Here is a 17299-nt window from a genome sequence, read left to right on the forward strand (position 1 = left end):
AGACATCACTTGGGGTTAGCCTGTTGTTTCAGGCGTTCACATATGTTGCGTGATCTGTTTGAATTCAGTTTCTAGCTTGCGCTAATTTGTGGTGTGGTGCCAGCGCACAGTGGCCCAAAACAGCGTTTTGAGGTACTTAATTCATTAGAGTCAAAACTGTCCATATTTTCGATTTTATATGTTCTACAATGTTTGTGTGTGTATACAATCCATTTCCCGCTGTCCTGCAGTGCTTTTATGGAAGAAACTTGTCTGCATCTATATAATGATATATTTGTTTTCATCGATAGATGTACACATGTTTGACCCTGGAAATGAAAGGCGATAGTTCTAGTGTACATCTGACGAACCATTTCAAGAATGCCTGTACATTCTGAGGCCGCCTTCATATACAATAAGCCAAGCGCGAATACAATCACGTATCAATTGGATATTTGCAGTATACTCGCACTTCCAAAATGAAAAATATTTTGACATTAAAAATGTCTTACTCCACTATCTGGGGCTAGGTGTCATTCTAAAATCTAAACTATCTCCCATGTAACGAAACTATGTAAGGTTTGCACGCTTATAACTCCGATATTACTAGATGGATTTTAATCATTCATACACCAACCGATTCAGAAACACCTAACTTAAATATTGGTAATAATTTAATATCTCCCCAATAAAAGTAGACTTTTGGAAATTGGTAAAATTAAAAAGTTCACAAAAAACGGGAAAAATACCATTCGTGAGGCAGATTTCTCAGACACAGCCGTCAAAAGAGGGCAGCTTAGTTGCTCAATGAAACACGAAAAGTCATAAATAGAAGCAACGCATGTCCGTTTAAATCAGTTGTTGCTCTGATCCCATATGAGCAACACCGTCTCCGGGCGATGCAATAAGCGCTATCGATTTTCGGTAACGTTGGCATTTCACACACTCGCGCCTAAGTGACTAAACCATATACGGTTAGTTTATAAATAGAGGTGACGCGTACTCGTTTGAATCAGTTTTTGTTCTTATGTCGAACGGGTAAGATCATGGCTGCAGCGTCTGGGCACTACAATAAGCGGTAGACGCTATGCATTTTCGGCAGCGGTGGCCGTGTGCGGATTTGTCGGGTACCAGCATGGTGTCACAGAATGATTTGCAAAGTGGGTGGGCGGGGTGGTTTGGATTTAATTCAATACGGTGTGTGCTGCTTAAGGCTCAAGTTACCTCAAGGCTTGGTAGTATGCGTAAGAAAAATTGTGTTCAGCTTTGCCACCAGATTATCCATTTAAACCTTTTCAAAACTCTAAAAGAAGAATATCAGTCGATTTATTAGATCATCACGATTCAATTCATGCAAAATACCTGCTGGAAAAACCATCGGCTTAGCTGGATGGTGCTTTTGAAAAAGTGGCTGTGATTTTTTATCACACTACCACACCGAGCTGGGGTACGCAACACAACTGCGCAATGAAAAAACTACAGCCACTTTTTCAAAAGCACCATTTAGCTAAGCCGATGGTTTTTCCAGCAGGTATTTTGCATGAATTGAATCGTGATGATCTAATAAATCGACTGATATTCTTCTTTTAGAGTTTTAAAAAGGTTTAAATGGATAATCCGGTGGCAAAGCTGAACACAAATTTTTCTACGCACACTACCAAGCGTTCAATTCTAACACATGCTTAAAAAAGGTAACTTGAACCTTAAGAGTGTTGCGTTTGAAAAAAAATATATTTATTTTTATGCATGCGTGTGCGTTGTAACTTGTTAATCCATGTTTACGGCGCTTTGTAGCTGCGTAGGGTAAAGAGCCAATTGGTTTTCATGTTTCATATTTCGGTTATATGTTTTTTATCAGTAAGGCATCTGACTACGTGCTTCTGTAGTTATTGCACTGTTCAGCAGCGTAGTATTTTATATAGGAGAGTACACTCAGGTTTTTTACGCGGATTTTGAAATTTACGCGGTTTTCATTAACGCGTTTTTTTAAATTTACGCGGTTTTCCTTTACACGGCCTGTATTCCCTGCGTGAAAAATCTGAGTGTAATTGCATCGGAAACAATCACATTCCCAGCAGAACTTTTTGTTTTCTAATTTCAAACACTTTTGTTTCGTACTGGACACAACGGAAAATTTTAAAACAGAACTTACCGTCCCAGCCAGGGTTGTTAATGCGATACATTTTTCACGATAATTTATCGGCGTTACTCGTTAACGATAATGTATCGTCATCGGAAACTCAGTTAACGATAATTTATCGTCGCCTTCATCGTCATCGTCGATAATTGTATCGTCGCTTTCATCGTCATCGTCGGTTCATCGGTTATCGCGATACATTTTGCGTTACTTTCCCGTTTATTGCAGTTGAAGTTGATGCGGTTAACTTTCAATTGTTTAGAATTAAATACCTATTGAAGGACATGTTGTTGGCAGTTGAAAATCAATAGTTTTGGACATTTTCTATGCACAGCGGGGTCTGACGATGCGTCAAAATGAAATTATTTCAACTTTTCGGGAAAATGTATTATGTTGAAGGGAAAGTTGTTGGCAATTGAAAATCAATAATTCATGATGGACATTTCAATAGCAGAAGGGTCCGACGATGTGTCAAAATTGAATTTTTTTCAACTTTTCGAGTAAGTTGGTGCACAGAAGAGTCCCAGGTGCACAGTGTTTCCAAGCGGCAAAAAGGTGACCAAAATTGTTTTGACCATGAAGAAAACAAATTTTGAGCTATTGTGCAATTAGTAATTTTTAGCACGCAAAAACATATATTGAAAAAACTACTAAACCACTATTATGAGGCCATTCACAAATTACACTACACATTTAAGTCTGTGGTGATTAACAAATTTTATTATAATTTTAATTTAAACCAGAAGATTTCGGATTTTAAAAAGGAGAATATACATACATATTTCCAACGTTTGATTTCCTTTTCTAGTTAGGAAGCTTTTAGCCCCCTCCTCCGTTTCTTCTCTCCACTATGTAACAAGATGCTTCATGCTTCCTTTGTTTACCCTTAATTATGTAGTGTAATTTATGTACGGCCACATAATAGAGTTTTATTCGTTTTTTGAATACAGTGAAGGCCTGTTTTTATCAGCCCCTTGGCGAATTATAGGCTGTTAAAATGATGACATTGACAAAATCGGCACATATTCTTTCTGGTTCTGAAGAGACGGAAGTCGAAACGCAAACACCTGGACTAACATTTTTTTCTTTCTTTTTAATAAACCGGAGCGGTTAAAATATTTTTCTTTAGTTCCTCGACAAAGCCTCATAACCCGTTCTTATCATTTAGTGAAAAATTCCTTTGAGGAGGTCTTACAGTACAGTATTATTATTTTTGTATATTTTGCATCTCTAAGATAAGAAAAATATGCTAAAGAAGGAATTTACTCGAATTTGACTTGAACGTAAGCTAGAGCCCACCAAACGATTTTGATAGTGTTTGTTTTACAGATTCGTATTGGTATTCGTCTGCGGAAATTTGTGGCTTCCGTACCAAAATATTGCTTTTTGGACACTAAAACTTCGATAACTTGTAAGAGATACAAATAAACTTACATTACAAAAATTCTGTATTTTCTTATGCTGAACAACATCTTGGCACATTTTGAAATGCTACAAAATTACCAGAAAAAGTATTTTGAAAAAAGCAATACGAAGTTAATACTTAAGATATTCTCAACAACTTTGCCAAAGAAAGTTTTTTTAATTTTCATAAACATAAGCAAAAACTTTCTTCTCAGCTTTAGAGGGATTAATCACCCAACCAATACTTTTTAAATGCAAAAAAATATAAATAAACTTTGCTGAAGATACTATAACTAAAAATGTTTTTCGTGGATCAAAGAATTTCTTTTACCTTTTTGCCAATTTGGATCCTCGTGTGAATTGAAAATGTCAAAAACTATCAATTTTCAACTGCCAACAACCTGCCCTTCAATATAAAAAGTTCGCGAAAAGTTGAAAAAAATTCTATTTTGATGCACCGACGGTACATTGAAAATGCCCAAAACTATTGATTTTCACTTACCAATAACTTCTTCAATATAACAAACTTTCCTTAAAAGTTGAAAAGATCCATTTTGACACATAGTCGAACCCCCTGTGTATTGAAAATGTCCGAAACTATTGATTGTCAACTGCCAATAACTTTCCCTTCAATATAAAACTCTCCCGAAAAGTTGACAAAAAATTCCATTTTGACACATCGTCGGAACACCCCCCCCCCCCCCCCCCCCCCCCGGAGCATAGAAAATGTCCAAAACTATTGATTTTCGACTGCCAACATGTCCTTCAATAGGTATTTATTTCGAAACAATTGAAAGTTAACCGCATCAACTTCAACCCCAATAAACGGGAAAGTAACGCAAAATGTATCGCGATAACCGATGAACCGACGATGACGATGAAAACGAAGATACAATTATCGACGATGACGATGAAGGCGACGATACATTATCGTTAACGGAGTTTCCGATGACGTTGACGGGTGGTTAACGTTATCGACGATGACGATTAATTATCGATTAACAACCCTGGTCCCAGCAGCAGTTGAAGCGGGTGTTCTTTTTCGATTCAAATTCAAGCCATGTCTTAAGCGTTACTGGACTTAAAATTGTTTTCCCAGTTTAACCAGTCAGAATATCTGTCCTACCCTATGTATTTAAAACACAGTTCTAATTGCGTTTTAAGGTATACAACAAATACGGTTGGGTAAACTAATTTAAATTTTAAAATAAATCTGTTTTAAATTATGAAACAAACCGCTGTACTGAAGATATAATTATGTCAGTCCTATTACCACATAAAACACCTGTATAACATAAAACGCTGCAGAATTGGTTTAATAATACAATGTTTACACTACAGAGTTATAACACGTTTTAATAATTAGCAACAAGAAAAATGTCACCAAGATAGCATAAAAACCCATTTTAACTGGTAGTGCGAACGTTGCATAACAATGTAATTTATCAAATAATTTCATTTTTCCACCACTAATCGATCAAGAAATACATACACTTAAGATTGTTTACTTAAGTTCATTAGTACATTATTGAAAATTTAAATGGAAAATGAAATTTCATATTTTATGGAGAATCTGTATATTTCCGTTGGCGGGCGTGGGTTTCCTCATCACAGCTCTCAATATGGAACTTTTCTTTTGAATATATTTTCTGGACAGACCAGCCTATTTTTACTAGATGGATCAGCCAAATAATGCCAATCACCTAGTGAGATACTTGATTAATTAATAGATTACCGTTAAAAGACCTTCAATAAATTATGTTTTAATGGGGAGGGTATATAGCAAATTGTAACATATGAAAACAGGCGAGTGAACAAGAACGTGTGTCGATATGTCGTCGCTGTTGTGCTATCTTATGACAAGCGCCATTTAGCACATTTCGAGAAAAACGATTTTTAAAGTTTGAGATTGAATATCTTGAAACTTATAAATGGTATAAACATTCCAAAGAAGATAATTAATGCTTCTATCTATTCTTCATCAATCTCTCAAATATTACGAAGATCGCTTGACTATGTTGCGAGTTTTTACTATGAATGTAAACAAAAGTCGCACTCACACGTGTCATAGGCGTGTATTGATGACAAAATTTGTATAACGTGTCATAATCGTGCATGAAAAATTTTCCATAGAAAAAAATCATCAATTTTTAACTTTTATTCATATCTTTGCGTTCATATGGGCTATAAACAATCGGTGAAATGCATTTTGAAGGGAATGAGTCAGGGCATCTAGAAAAAATAGTTATTTTTAGTTACAGTGTTGCCAAATATCCTTTATTTCCAATTTAAAACTAAAACTGTGTTTTTCTCACAACTCGTGTAATTTTCTTTTGAAAATGTTTATGTCATTGTGTTCCTCAGACATTTTCACGCATAAAAACATCTAAAACTTCAATATAACTTGAGCAAATCCCTAGATACAGTGATTTTAAGCAAAAAACTCACAATTTCTCATGACGTTTCTCGCAATGTCTAAGCAACCAAGTAGAATTTCAAAATTCCGAAAACGCCACTTTGTAGAGATTTTTCAAACAAGTAATGTGGCATATCTAACTCAGTTTCCCCCAAAATGGCGTTTGTCATAAGATAGCACAACAGCGACGATGTGTGATAGATAAAAAAGCTATATTTTTAATGTCACCGTGGTCGTGTCCTGTACACAACCCTTTAATTTTTTTTTTGTGAATCCATTATCATGAAGCGCAAGGTCAAAAATTGCGGTCGTAGTAAAGCGAAAAATCCGGAGATGACTTTTCACCATTTTCCGGTGAATCCCGATTTGTGAAAACAGTGGGAGAAGTTCACAAGATTTGACGATCTCGAAATTAATGAAAGCACTATCATCTCCACTATCATTATTGATCTAATGATTAATTTATTGAAACATTTGAAAAAAAAAGTTAGCATTTACTTAATTTCAAATAGAATACTCCCTATATTAATCACTCTGAGGACAGCCGGTTCAATCTGACATTTGCGTGCTGGATCAATTTGACACGCGTTTTTTTTTCTTTCCGCAGGTCCCGTCCCAGGGGAGAACGAATGACGATGGAAACGAATCAAAAATTTCATTCATCGCAGTGGGCATGAATTGAATTTCGTTTTCTTTCAAGTTCATGCAGCGATGTCAATTTTTTAAGCGCTGGAGCAGGGATACCAGGTGATATTTTGCAAAATCTGTGCGCGGCCCATTTAAAAATATGTGTCTATCTATGTCACGGAAATCTTACAAATTTCGCTGAAAACAAGATGTGGTGACCTTTTTTTTATTTTTGCGCGTGTCAAAAATTAAGCGCAAGGTAAAAAATTGAGAAATCTGTGCTAATCTGTGGAAATCTGTGCGTTAAAACAGAAAACTATGGAAATCTGTGCAGTTCTTGCTATCTGTGCAACATATTGAAAATCTGTGACACACAGATAAATCTGTGCACATGGCATCCCTGCTCTGTACAGTACAGCCCGGTCAGCGTGACAAGCAGAAAGTTAGCAAAAGTTGAGCAAAGCGAAATTGATGCTGGCAGAGTTTCTGCGAGCATTTTGGGCTAATTGTCCCTAGGAACAAATGCAATTTGCGAATACGATTTAAAGGCAATTTCAACACTTAACCCATTTTCTGGCGGCTGAAATAAACTTGGTAGTTTTTTGCGTTATTCAAACATGGCGGTTCATGTTTGGCTTAAGCTTAAAATTGTTTTTTTAAACAATTGGCGTGTTCTCGCTTGTATTTTGTTTGTCTAGTGCACTTCATTTAGCCAACGAATGTGGGAAATTGTGGAATCGTGTGTAAGGATAGTGGAACAAGATCTCTGACCTAAAGTAGTTTGGTGGTGATTACCTAGTGTACTGATAAGTTTATGTGAGTAGATAATGAATCCGAAAATAAGTATTATTTGTAATTTTCATATTAGGCAATTAAGGGCGATTAAATGGCGCATTCCCTGGGCGATTTGAGGAAGATTTAAGGGCGGGTAGGACGGCCAAAAAATGACGGCGGCAAATCGCCCAAATGCTGCATTTAAAATAGTCCCCTATTTGCCAGCAATTTGCTGGCAAATTGAAGGGCAATTAGCGCATCCGAGTTGGCAAATAGCCCCCGTTAGCCAGCAGCTTGCCCTTTTGACTGAGATGCTTTGCACGGGATTCCTCTTGTACTTCCCCTCTTAAAACCCTCATGCTCGTTTGGCTGCACCTTTTGACAGTCCGTTTGGCTGCAATTTTTGACACTTCGCTAGTCTGTGTATAAAGTGTCTGTAGCGGAGAGTACTTTTATAAATTTTGCAGAAGACATGTAGTCTCTGCAGAGCCGTGGCGTGATCTTTTGGTGCCCTTGGCGGAAGCTCAGTTATGCGTACCATGCGTCATGTGTATGTGTATATCTGTTTACCGAGCTGACGAATATTTAGGGAATTCGATCCGCCTCTGCGGTTCAACCCTTCAATAACAGCTATATTTCTTTCCGATGATTGAAAGCTTGTAAAATCCCGAATGATTCGACCGAAGTTCGTTCGTGTTTGACACGCGCCGCATTTTATGTGAGCATCTATTTAGGAGACTGTATATTAGGGTGCCAATGGCACGTATGGGATGAAGGTAATTTAAAAAAAAAGTCTGTATGCAAAACTTTAGCTCAACCAGACTTGATAAAAGAATCGGCCTTAGCGGTCAATTCTACGAAAATTTTTTGAAAGAACTCTGAATATTCAAAAAAATTCGTAATTTTGATGCGAAATGGCTTAGATGGTGAAGATTTAGCATCATCTTGAATTTTTTTTGTGGATATCCTTTATGGGACTTAGAAAATATTGGAGTTTGGAAAATATTGGAGTTTCCTTTAGGGGACTTGGCAAATATTGGAGGAAAATATTGGAGAATTTAATGTCACAGAAATGCACTTTTTTGAGATTACTCCAGACCTCGATATTTCACGACATTATAGGACATTTTTTCAAATGATAGTGACTTTTTTCGATGTACTATACTGCCGCTAGAAGCATAACTGTCCCATGTGCTATGGGAATTCCTATACACATGGGACAATTATGCTTCTAGCGGCAGTATATCTGTATATCAAAACCAATAAATAATAAAGGAGAGTATTTTTAGGAACTGTGCCCTTGTTTGTGAATTACTCATTACGGTGCATATCATTACATTTGAATCATCAGTCCAAGTGCCATCACGACATTCTGGTTATGTCCCAGATATCCACTCATCTTCTTGCGCATGCAAGTAAAACAAAGCTACGACTTATGCAGCGGTAACAGATATTTTGCCCAGATATGCTCAGAATTGTGATATTCTGTCTTTTATGAAGGACTACCACGTCTACATGCCCGCTCACAAAGTTGAAATAGACAGTCACTGATTCGAGTTTATCATGCGTGTCTCTGCTGAAGCACGGGGTTGTGTCAAACACCTCTTACTGCAGTGAGTAAATATTTTGAATAGAAATTGCACTGGACGGGACAAACTGATGTGTCCTCTCAAAATTCGTGTCAGGTAACCTTTGGCAGGAGAGTCCATATAACCATTCCCGCGTATGAAAAGCGTCCGACAAATGTGAAGCATTCAAGCTCTAAGCCCAACTAACAATTGTGGTTTCAAGGCACTCTTAAAGAGCCTCTTAAAACATAGATTGCTTTTTTAGCATGCTATAAAATTTTAAATGCTATTTGGGAGGAGCGTGACTCTGATTATCTCCCTGTGTGGGCAGATTTTACTGTTCCGAAAACTATAGACAGGTGAGTTTACTTATTAAGGTTTAAATATTTCTCTTGAGAGGCCGTCAAATATACCAGCGCGAGGAAGCTCTGATACAAAGTCTCTGGGATAAAACAAGGAATTTCCAACGCTTCTAGGAACTGCAAAAGTCTCATGTCATTTCAACCAGAGATTCGAATTCGTGCAAAACTCGTTGACCACTGGCAACTTTGTGATATTGCAGAGCTCTTTCTGGCATCGGGAAGACTTAATCTTTTAGCGCCTTTGGTGGGGTCTCAGTTGTGCACTAAAGACGCTGAATCCCTCTGGATAAAGACTCGACACGTCAGTTGTTTGTTTAGCATTCATTTGTCAGTGTCGTTCCAATCGAACACGAGACCTGTCAATGGCTCTCGTTCCAGAAGGATTCGAAGCGATTTTCTTCGGATTGAGGGCTTTTGACAGATCTCGTGCTCGATTGGAATGACACTTACTGATAAATAATAAGAATAAGATAGAGTTGGCGAGTCTTTATCCAGAGGGATTCAGCGTCTTTATTGTGCACTACTTCGGTGTTTACATTGGCTTTCTTTTTCAGTTCAATTAATAAGTTAGTGTGTGCTTGGAAATAGCACTCCTCTCATGATCTTATGATTTAACCTTATTTTACTTATTTTATAAAATAGAGCACGATTATAGCGCCTCCCTAAGCTTGGTGCCCTTGGCGGGAGCCAACCCGACCGACTGCACGCTACGGCTCTGAGTCTCTGTCACTCACAGTAACCGAGTTATGAGATGTTTTCTATAATAAACTCTAAATTCTTATTTTTGTTCATAAAGTTTTTGTTTCTGATTTTTCGCGTTGATTAATTTCGAAGGTAATGTTTATCATTACCAAACCTGCAACTTTCCCGAAAAGATTAAATACCTGTGAATACTTTATAAAAAGTTTTGGCTGATGTTGATTTTGTTTTAGCCTAGCCCGTGTAACTTCACTATGGGCAAATATTGTAATTATGTTATGAATTATTTTGATAGGACCTACAAATGACACAAGAGTGCAATGATGATGTTTTCACTTTCATATGTCAAAACCTATCGAAAAGAAAAATTTTAATTTTATGAACTTTATCAATATTCTAATTATATGTCTGCGTCTATATTTTCGCAAATTATGTTGGTTGCTGGTAAGGATAGCTGCAATTTGTATGTCAGTGTGGTCGTTTTTTGTACGCAACCCTTTAATTTATTTGTGTGGTAAAGTCCTTGGTAAAAGTACGGACATTACATTACATGTTCGACAGATGAGTTCTGGGTGTTTATGGTGAAAAATAAAGAGAAACTATATTTCATTCTCAAAAAGTCAATGCCCCAAGTTAGCTTATGTATTTATACCCGTATTTTTGCAGTATTCGATGAGGACTTCGTTTTCGAAGTACGTCCCGCCACCGTCGGCCGCCGCACACTCGAGGTGCTTCTATTCGATTTTGATGCCTACTCACGACACGTGATCATTGGCGGTTCCCAGCTCGCACTGGCACATGTTGATTTCTCGGACCGAATAGACCTCTGGCGCCCACTAGGGCCATGTACTGAAACGGTAAGATTTGTAGCTTTCACCTTTGACATTTAATCTAATGTGAATCTGTTACTTTCAGAATACAAAACAAGATCTAGGCGACCTCATGGTTTCACTTTCATATCTTCCATCAGCCGAAAGACTTACCGTCGTAGTAATCAAAGCCAGAAACCTCCGGGTCATAGACGAAACGCGGAACTCATCGGATCCGTACGTTAAAGTGTCACTGTACAACATCGACGGAAAGAGACTTAAAAAGCGGAAGACAACCGTATCGCGGAACACGGTAACTCCGGTGTACAATGAAGCACTCTCGTTCGACATCGCCAAAGATGCACTGAAAAACTGCTCAATCGAGCTACAGGTCCTCCACGACAGTCTTCTGGGAAAGAACGAAGTTCTGGGGAAGGCAATCATCGGCAGCGGACCTGATGCGAGACCAGAAGATCGCGCCTTTTTCGATGAACTCTTTCGGAATCGATCAGCCACTGCTCAATGGATTGCTCTCTCGGACTGGAAGACATCAAAACCGCCAACTGGGAAATAAATCAACAAAACACATATGACTTGCACTTCTAACCCCCAGCTAGGAGAGCGAACGTAAGTTGTAGGGAAACGTCCAGTGTACCTTAATCTACATATTGCTGTTTGTTAACTCGCAGATAACTATCAAAATTGTTAATAGATGTTCTCAATGTAACTATTTACGTATCAACGTGAAGAAAGTGCAAACGGTTTTACAGCGATTAGTTTTGGAATGTAATCAAGAGGCTATTTACTGTAGTTTAGATTTCTATAGACATGTATACTTCAATCAATAGGCTTGTTTAGGGGTACTATTTTCAAACATCTATCTGTTTTCTATTAAGTTTGAAACGTTTATGAATGATATGACTGCTGAGAGGTTTATCTATATATACACAATGGTATCAATATACTTATATACATACTCACACCACAGATTACAAAATGGGAATGAAGTATTTTCAAAAAACTGATGTACAGTTTCTGTCGATCAGAACATGCGAAAATAAGCCCTTATACATTCATAAAACAACAATGTAATTCTTAAAATTTATTCAGTGTTACTGATATATAAATAAATGAAAAATCTGGTATAAAATGTTGCACATTCATGTTTTCAAAAACGTTGACTCGCCAGACTCCATTACTGCCGCTATAAGCATAACTGTCCCATGTGCTATGGAATTCTTTATTATTTTAATTATTTTACAGTTTAAATCGTCGCTGTTGTGCTATCTTATGAAAAACGCCATTTTGGAGTAAACTGAGTTAGATATGCTACATCACTTGTCAAAAAAATTTCTACAAAGTGGCGTTTTCAGAATTTCGACATTCTGCTTGGTTACTGAGATATAGCGTAGACGTAAAACGTGAGAATTTTTTTAATTTTTGCTTCAAATGACTGTGTCTGGGGATTGACTCAAGTTATCTTGATGTATAAGATGTTTTTATATGTAAAACTATCTGAGAACAACAATGGCATAATCATTTTCAAAAGAAAAATACAGAAAATTGTGAGAAAAATACCTTGGACACATGTAGTAACTTAGGGTTATCTTTAAACTGAAGAGCATTTGGGCGTTTCTGTTTAAATCTGATTAGGGATAATACGATTTTGATGCAATCTTGGGTAAACCGAAAAGTGAAAAGGCATGGATTTTGCTGTTCGAATGAAAAAAAAAAAAGTTTGTAAACGGAGGATTGAGGATGCGAACACCACGTTCAAATATTAGATTCTTGGATGATGTTAGGAACGTGATGGGAAGCCGATATGCTTCCATATTGTGAAGGGAAAGGGCCAGTTTCTACAAAACAAATCCTTGATTAGATGCTCCTTTCGTCTAGTTCATAAAGCTGCAGTGACGTCGTGATTGACCAATTCGTATGAATTGGAAACTATCATCGCGTTAAGTCGACATCCATTTAAAAAACCTACCTCTTTCCAAGTTAATCGAGATGCCATCTTCAATCGCTTCCATTTTTCAAATTCTTGTAAGTGATATATATCAATACAATCAGTACTTTAATTGTTTTCGTTAACCATTTGTCCAAAAGTTAATTCTGTTTGCTTGAAACCACTTAAAATCCATATGAAGAAAAAATGCTAATATTATCACGCGCAAACATACCTTCTATGCGTCAACTGTATAAACTATGTATGTGCACACATAGGTTATTTGTGCGTATTGTTATAGAATCGGGTTTTATGTACCTTATAGTTATGAAATGTGAATGAATGATTAATATGTCTTGTAAATACACACATTAGGTTTATGTGCCAGCAAATAGTGTCTATCTGCCTCTGCTAATTGCAAAAATCTATGTGTAAAATCAATCGGCATAACGTTTATATTTTTTGAGTGTATGTAAATGTTTGAGTATCAAACCGAAATACAATCGTTAGACCCCTCAGTAGAACATAAATCCGGTACGTTTTGGTAAATCGGAACTGAATTTGGGAGCCTCAAAAGTCTGCCGTTTTCTATATAGATTATCGTAGTTGAAATGGAGCTGGAAATATTATCAGCTATACATAAAATGGTTGCAAAGTAAGGAAAATGTCATACCACAGAGAACAGACGTCCATCTTCAGCATTCAACTTTTGTAAAATCTCTAACGGTTTCGAAGGTAGTTGGGATATCCAAACCAGGTGCGCTACTGTCGTCATGTTTTTTTTGTGGCTGAGTTCGACAGAATTGACAGCGGATATTCCTCTACCCAGTCAAACTAGTCCGGAACCGGTTCAGATTTCCAGTATGAATTCCAGCTCAAATGCATCAACCGATAGAGTCGGAATCGGTTGTTTTCTTTTAGCAAGATTCCATACTGAATCCATTCAGGATTTCGAACCGGTTCCGGAATGGATTTGACGGATAGTTGGGATAGGTTGGTGTGGCGGCGCTAGTGTTTATCCTATATTAATTCAAATGTTTTCACATGTTTTTTAAGTATTTTCGTTAGATCATGGATGTCTGTTCTCTGTGGTCATACACTGCAAATTCAGAAATTATCGGTAACGATGTATTTATCCAGGAGCTTGCAGAAAATAATTCACTTCAGCCTTAAAATTTAAGGTATGGTACGGTTGGATGCATTACAAGGTAACCCTTGATAAGGATTTAATCCTTTTTCGCCGGAAAACGAAAAAAAACTTATGAATTGGTTTCTACAAAATCTCGCGACGCACTTTATTTTAATTTTCACCGAAAACAAATAATTAACGACATGACGTGACACTACGCGAATTCAAAATAAAATTGGAGTCATTTAAAATTATAGCTGGGAAAGCGGTTGCCAAACATTATGCGTTAAAAACATAATCAATGGGGCTGGTTCTCACCTGAGACGAGACATACAGATAGCAAAAAATCGAACGTCAAAAGCAGTTATGGGGTACTGTTAATGCTGCCAGTCAATTTAAATTATAAGAGGCTATGTGAGACGAACGATAGAATGAACAGAACAACAAGAAAAAGAAAACATCTATCCGCAAGTACCATCCCAGGTTCTCACTCTTCGCCTCTCTGTTTATTCTCTCTGGTCCTACCCAAAGACGATGTTTTAAGGTTGAACCCTAAAACAAGACGTGACAATAGGAGGGGGGGGCGTTTTTGTTCCAATTTTACGTCAGAATGGTCCAGCTCCTGATTGGTTGATTTTGATTTTTTGAGCCGTACCTTATGTTACTGCAGGGATATCGAAATGATGTTTGGCAGTGTTGCTATATTTATAGGAAAAGATTGTCATTACTTCTGACAAATAAAATCATTATTGCTAAACAAGTACAAATGACTAAATTGAACTGAAATTGTGCGGCAAAGTGAAACAAGTATTTAACATGCATTTACCGTATACGTGGTTGATTAACTTAAACAAAAATAAGACAGAAACCACAACATAATCTAAAATTATTCAGAAAATGGCTTCATCAAACCTTACTTAACACCTATGACATGGAAAAATGGTGCCCTTCATCAATATAGTGGATTCAAGATACAAAATATTGTCGGCATAAAATAAATTAACAAGACTCCCTTTTTAATAAATAAAAATAGCAACACTGTTCGGAAGATATATCGGCAGGGTGAAAATGAGCAAAAAGAAGAATGCCGAAGGAAAAATAAGAAGCCTATTGTCGCGTCTTGTCTTAGGGTTGAACCTAAGACAAGAGGAGACAAGACGTGACAATCGGCTTCATATTTTTCATTCAACATTCTTCTTTTCGCACATTTTCACCCTGCCGAAATCTTCCGAACAGTGTTACTATTTTTATTAATGAAAAGGAGTCTTGTTAATTTATTTAATGCCAGAAATGTTTTGTATCTTGAATCCACTATATTGATGAAGGGACCGATTTTCCATGTCATGGGTGTTTAGTAAGGTTTGATGAAGCCATTTTCTGAATAATTTTAGATTATAGTGTGGTTTCTGTCGTATTTTTATTAAAGTTAATTTACCACGTATATGGTAAATGCATGATAATCATTTGTTTCGCTTTGTCGCACAATTTCAGTTCAATTTAGTCATTTTAACTTTTTTAACGATAATAATTTTATTTGTCAAAAGTAATGAAAATCTTTACCTATAAATATAGCAACACTGCCAAACATCATTTCGGTATCCCTGCAGTAACATTGCGTATGGTGCAAAAAGTCAGAATCAATCAATCAGGAGCTGGACCATTCTGACGTAAAATTGGAACAAAAACGGCCCCTCCTATTGTCACGTCTTGTCTTAGGATCTGATAAGGCAACCTATAGAGTCGTGCAAGTCGCATTGGTTTGGATGTGTTATTGTCCTAGAAGCTTAGCTTAGTTGACCGCCCGTGAGTTTCCCGTGATTGATCAAAGCCTGTTGAAATTGCATATTGAACCAATTGGATGATACTTGGGAGTAGTTGGTCATACTCAACGTGCAATCTAAAGAGACTAAGATTATAGTATGATCAATAACGTAGATGGCAACGCCCATGCAGGTCAATTTTGGGATGGGAAGAAATGTTAGTTCAACACTTATGACTATTATAACCGAGGAATTCTCTGCATCATCCACAAGTGTCACAGGATAGGATTGGTGTTAGTAGGTAGGGAGATGAGTCAGGATATATCTTGGTAGATATTGTGATTTAGCTAAGTACTCACGCGCTTTGTCTTTTCATTTTAGATCAAAGGTTTAAGGTATGCCACCTCCAGTAGAAATATGAATCCATTCAAATAGGCATTTTAAAAATTATTCTTCTGTGGGGCGTAAGGAAACGATAAAGCCGCGTGGAATATGATAGAGGTCTATTCATCTACAGACAATATGATTTTAGCAATATGTACGAAGTCGCTCGCGATCAATTTCCGAGAATTCGAAACGAACTATTTGAACTCCGAACAGCCGGCCATCGGGAGTAATGCTTCTTATGAACACTTCAATAATCGTTTTCAAAGTTTGCAGTACAAAGAAAGCGTACAAATGTAGTAAAGATATCCCAAATGAATGTGAAAAAATTCACAGCGAAATGTTAATGACAAGTTGGTATCTCCACTCTCCCTATCAGACACGTTCCCATAATTGGGTTAAATACCAATTGCAAACGACATGTTTATTATGAGTAACAAATATAATAAACACTACGACAGGGGATCCCTCGATGACCAAGAAGAAGAAGAATGGATGGGAGAACAGCAATACTAGCAAATACCGACTACCATATGAGCGGTGCAAATTCGAACGAGTGACGTAGAACTGCACTGGATGATTTTGAAGGAAGGACCAGGAGTGCGATTTTACAAAGTTTTAGCTTCCGATGGCCCTACATTTTCTGACAAAGTGTAGTTCTGGAATGTTGAGATTTTGATCACTGTTTAGGAAAGCAAAAGTATCATAAAGCTAGTGTCAGGCTTTCATGAGACCTCAAGAATTTACTTTTGGAGGTATTCGTAAATGTAGATTTGTCGGTAGACGGTTCCAGATTTAATAAAAAAAAACCTAATTTAACACATCTACAGATCGCTTGCAACATAAAAAACTTTTTGAGCGATTCGACAGCTCCATCCTAGACCAATTCAAAAAATTTCCTACATGAAAGTTTACTTTTTTAAAAAACAGTTTTTAAACCAAAGCTTTGGAAGTAAAACTTTGGCGTGGCAGAGCCGGTATATTAATATATGCTGTTACTTAGCGTAGAATTAGATTTCGTCCTTTACTGCTAATATACAACCGCCAGAAGAAACTTAAAACGTTGGTACACAATCGAGAATAGCGAATCAGAAATGGTGACTATATGTCAGTGATTCACTAAATACAGAATGGATAAAGGTTACGATGTGAAACCTTAAGGTCCGTCCAGGTTAAGTCTTCGGTACGGAGCAATACCTCGACCTAGGAACTCCTAGCATGTTGTCAGTCGCCTCTTACGACATGGGAGCAGTTCCCAGAGGTTCTATTCTTGGCTGAAATAGTGCAAAAAGATTTCAGTCCGCCG

At 37.2% G+C, this 17299-nt stretch overlaps 1 protein-coding gene across 1 annotated transcript in view; it reads left to right on the forward strand.

The window, feature by feature from the left end:
• LOC131695572 (synaptotagmin-5-like) overlaps positions 1–11925 on the forward strand; it is a 116810-nt gene extending 104885 nt beyond the window's left edge. The window contains exons 6-7 of the mRNA XM_058984109.1: positions 10633–10823; positions 10882–11925. Coding sequence (XP_058840092.1) covers positions 10633–10823; positions 10882–11349 — 659 coding nt within the window. The 3' untranslated portion in view covers positions 11350–11925. The remainder of the gene's footprint in view (positions 1–10632; positions 10824–10881) is intronic.
• The last annotated feature ends 5374 nt before the right edge of the window (positions 11926–17299 follow it).

Source organism: Topomyia yanbarensis, unplaced genomic scaffold (genome assembly GCF_030247195.1).
Source record: "Topomyia yanbarensis strain Yona2022 unplaced genomic scaffold, ASM3024719v1 HiC_scaffold_45, whole genome shotgun sequence".
Lineage (NCBI taxonomy): Eukaryota > Metazoa > Arthropoda > Insecta > Diptera > Culicidae > Topomyia > Topomyia yanbarensis.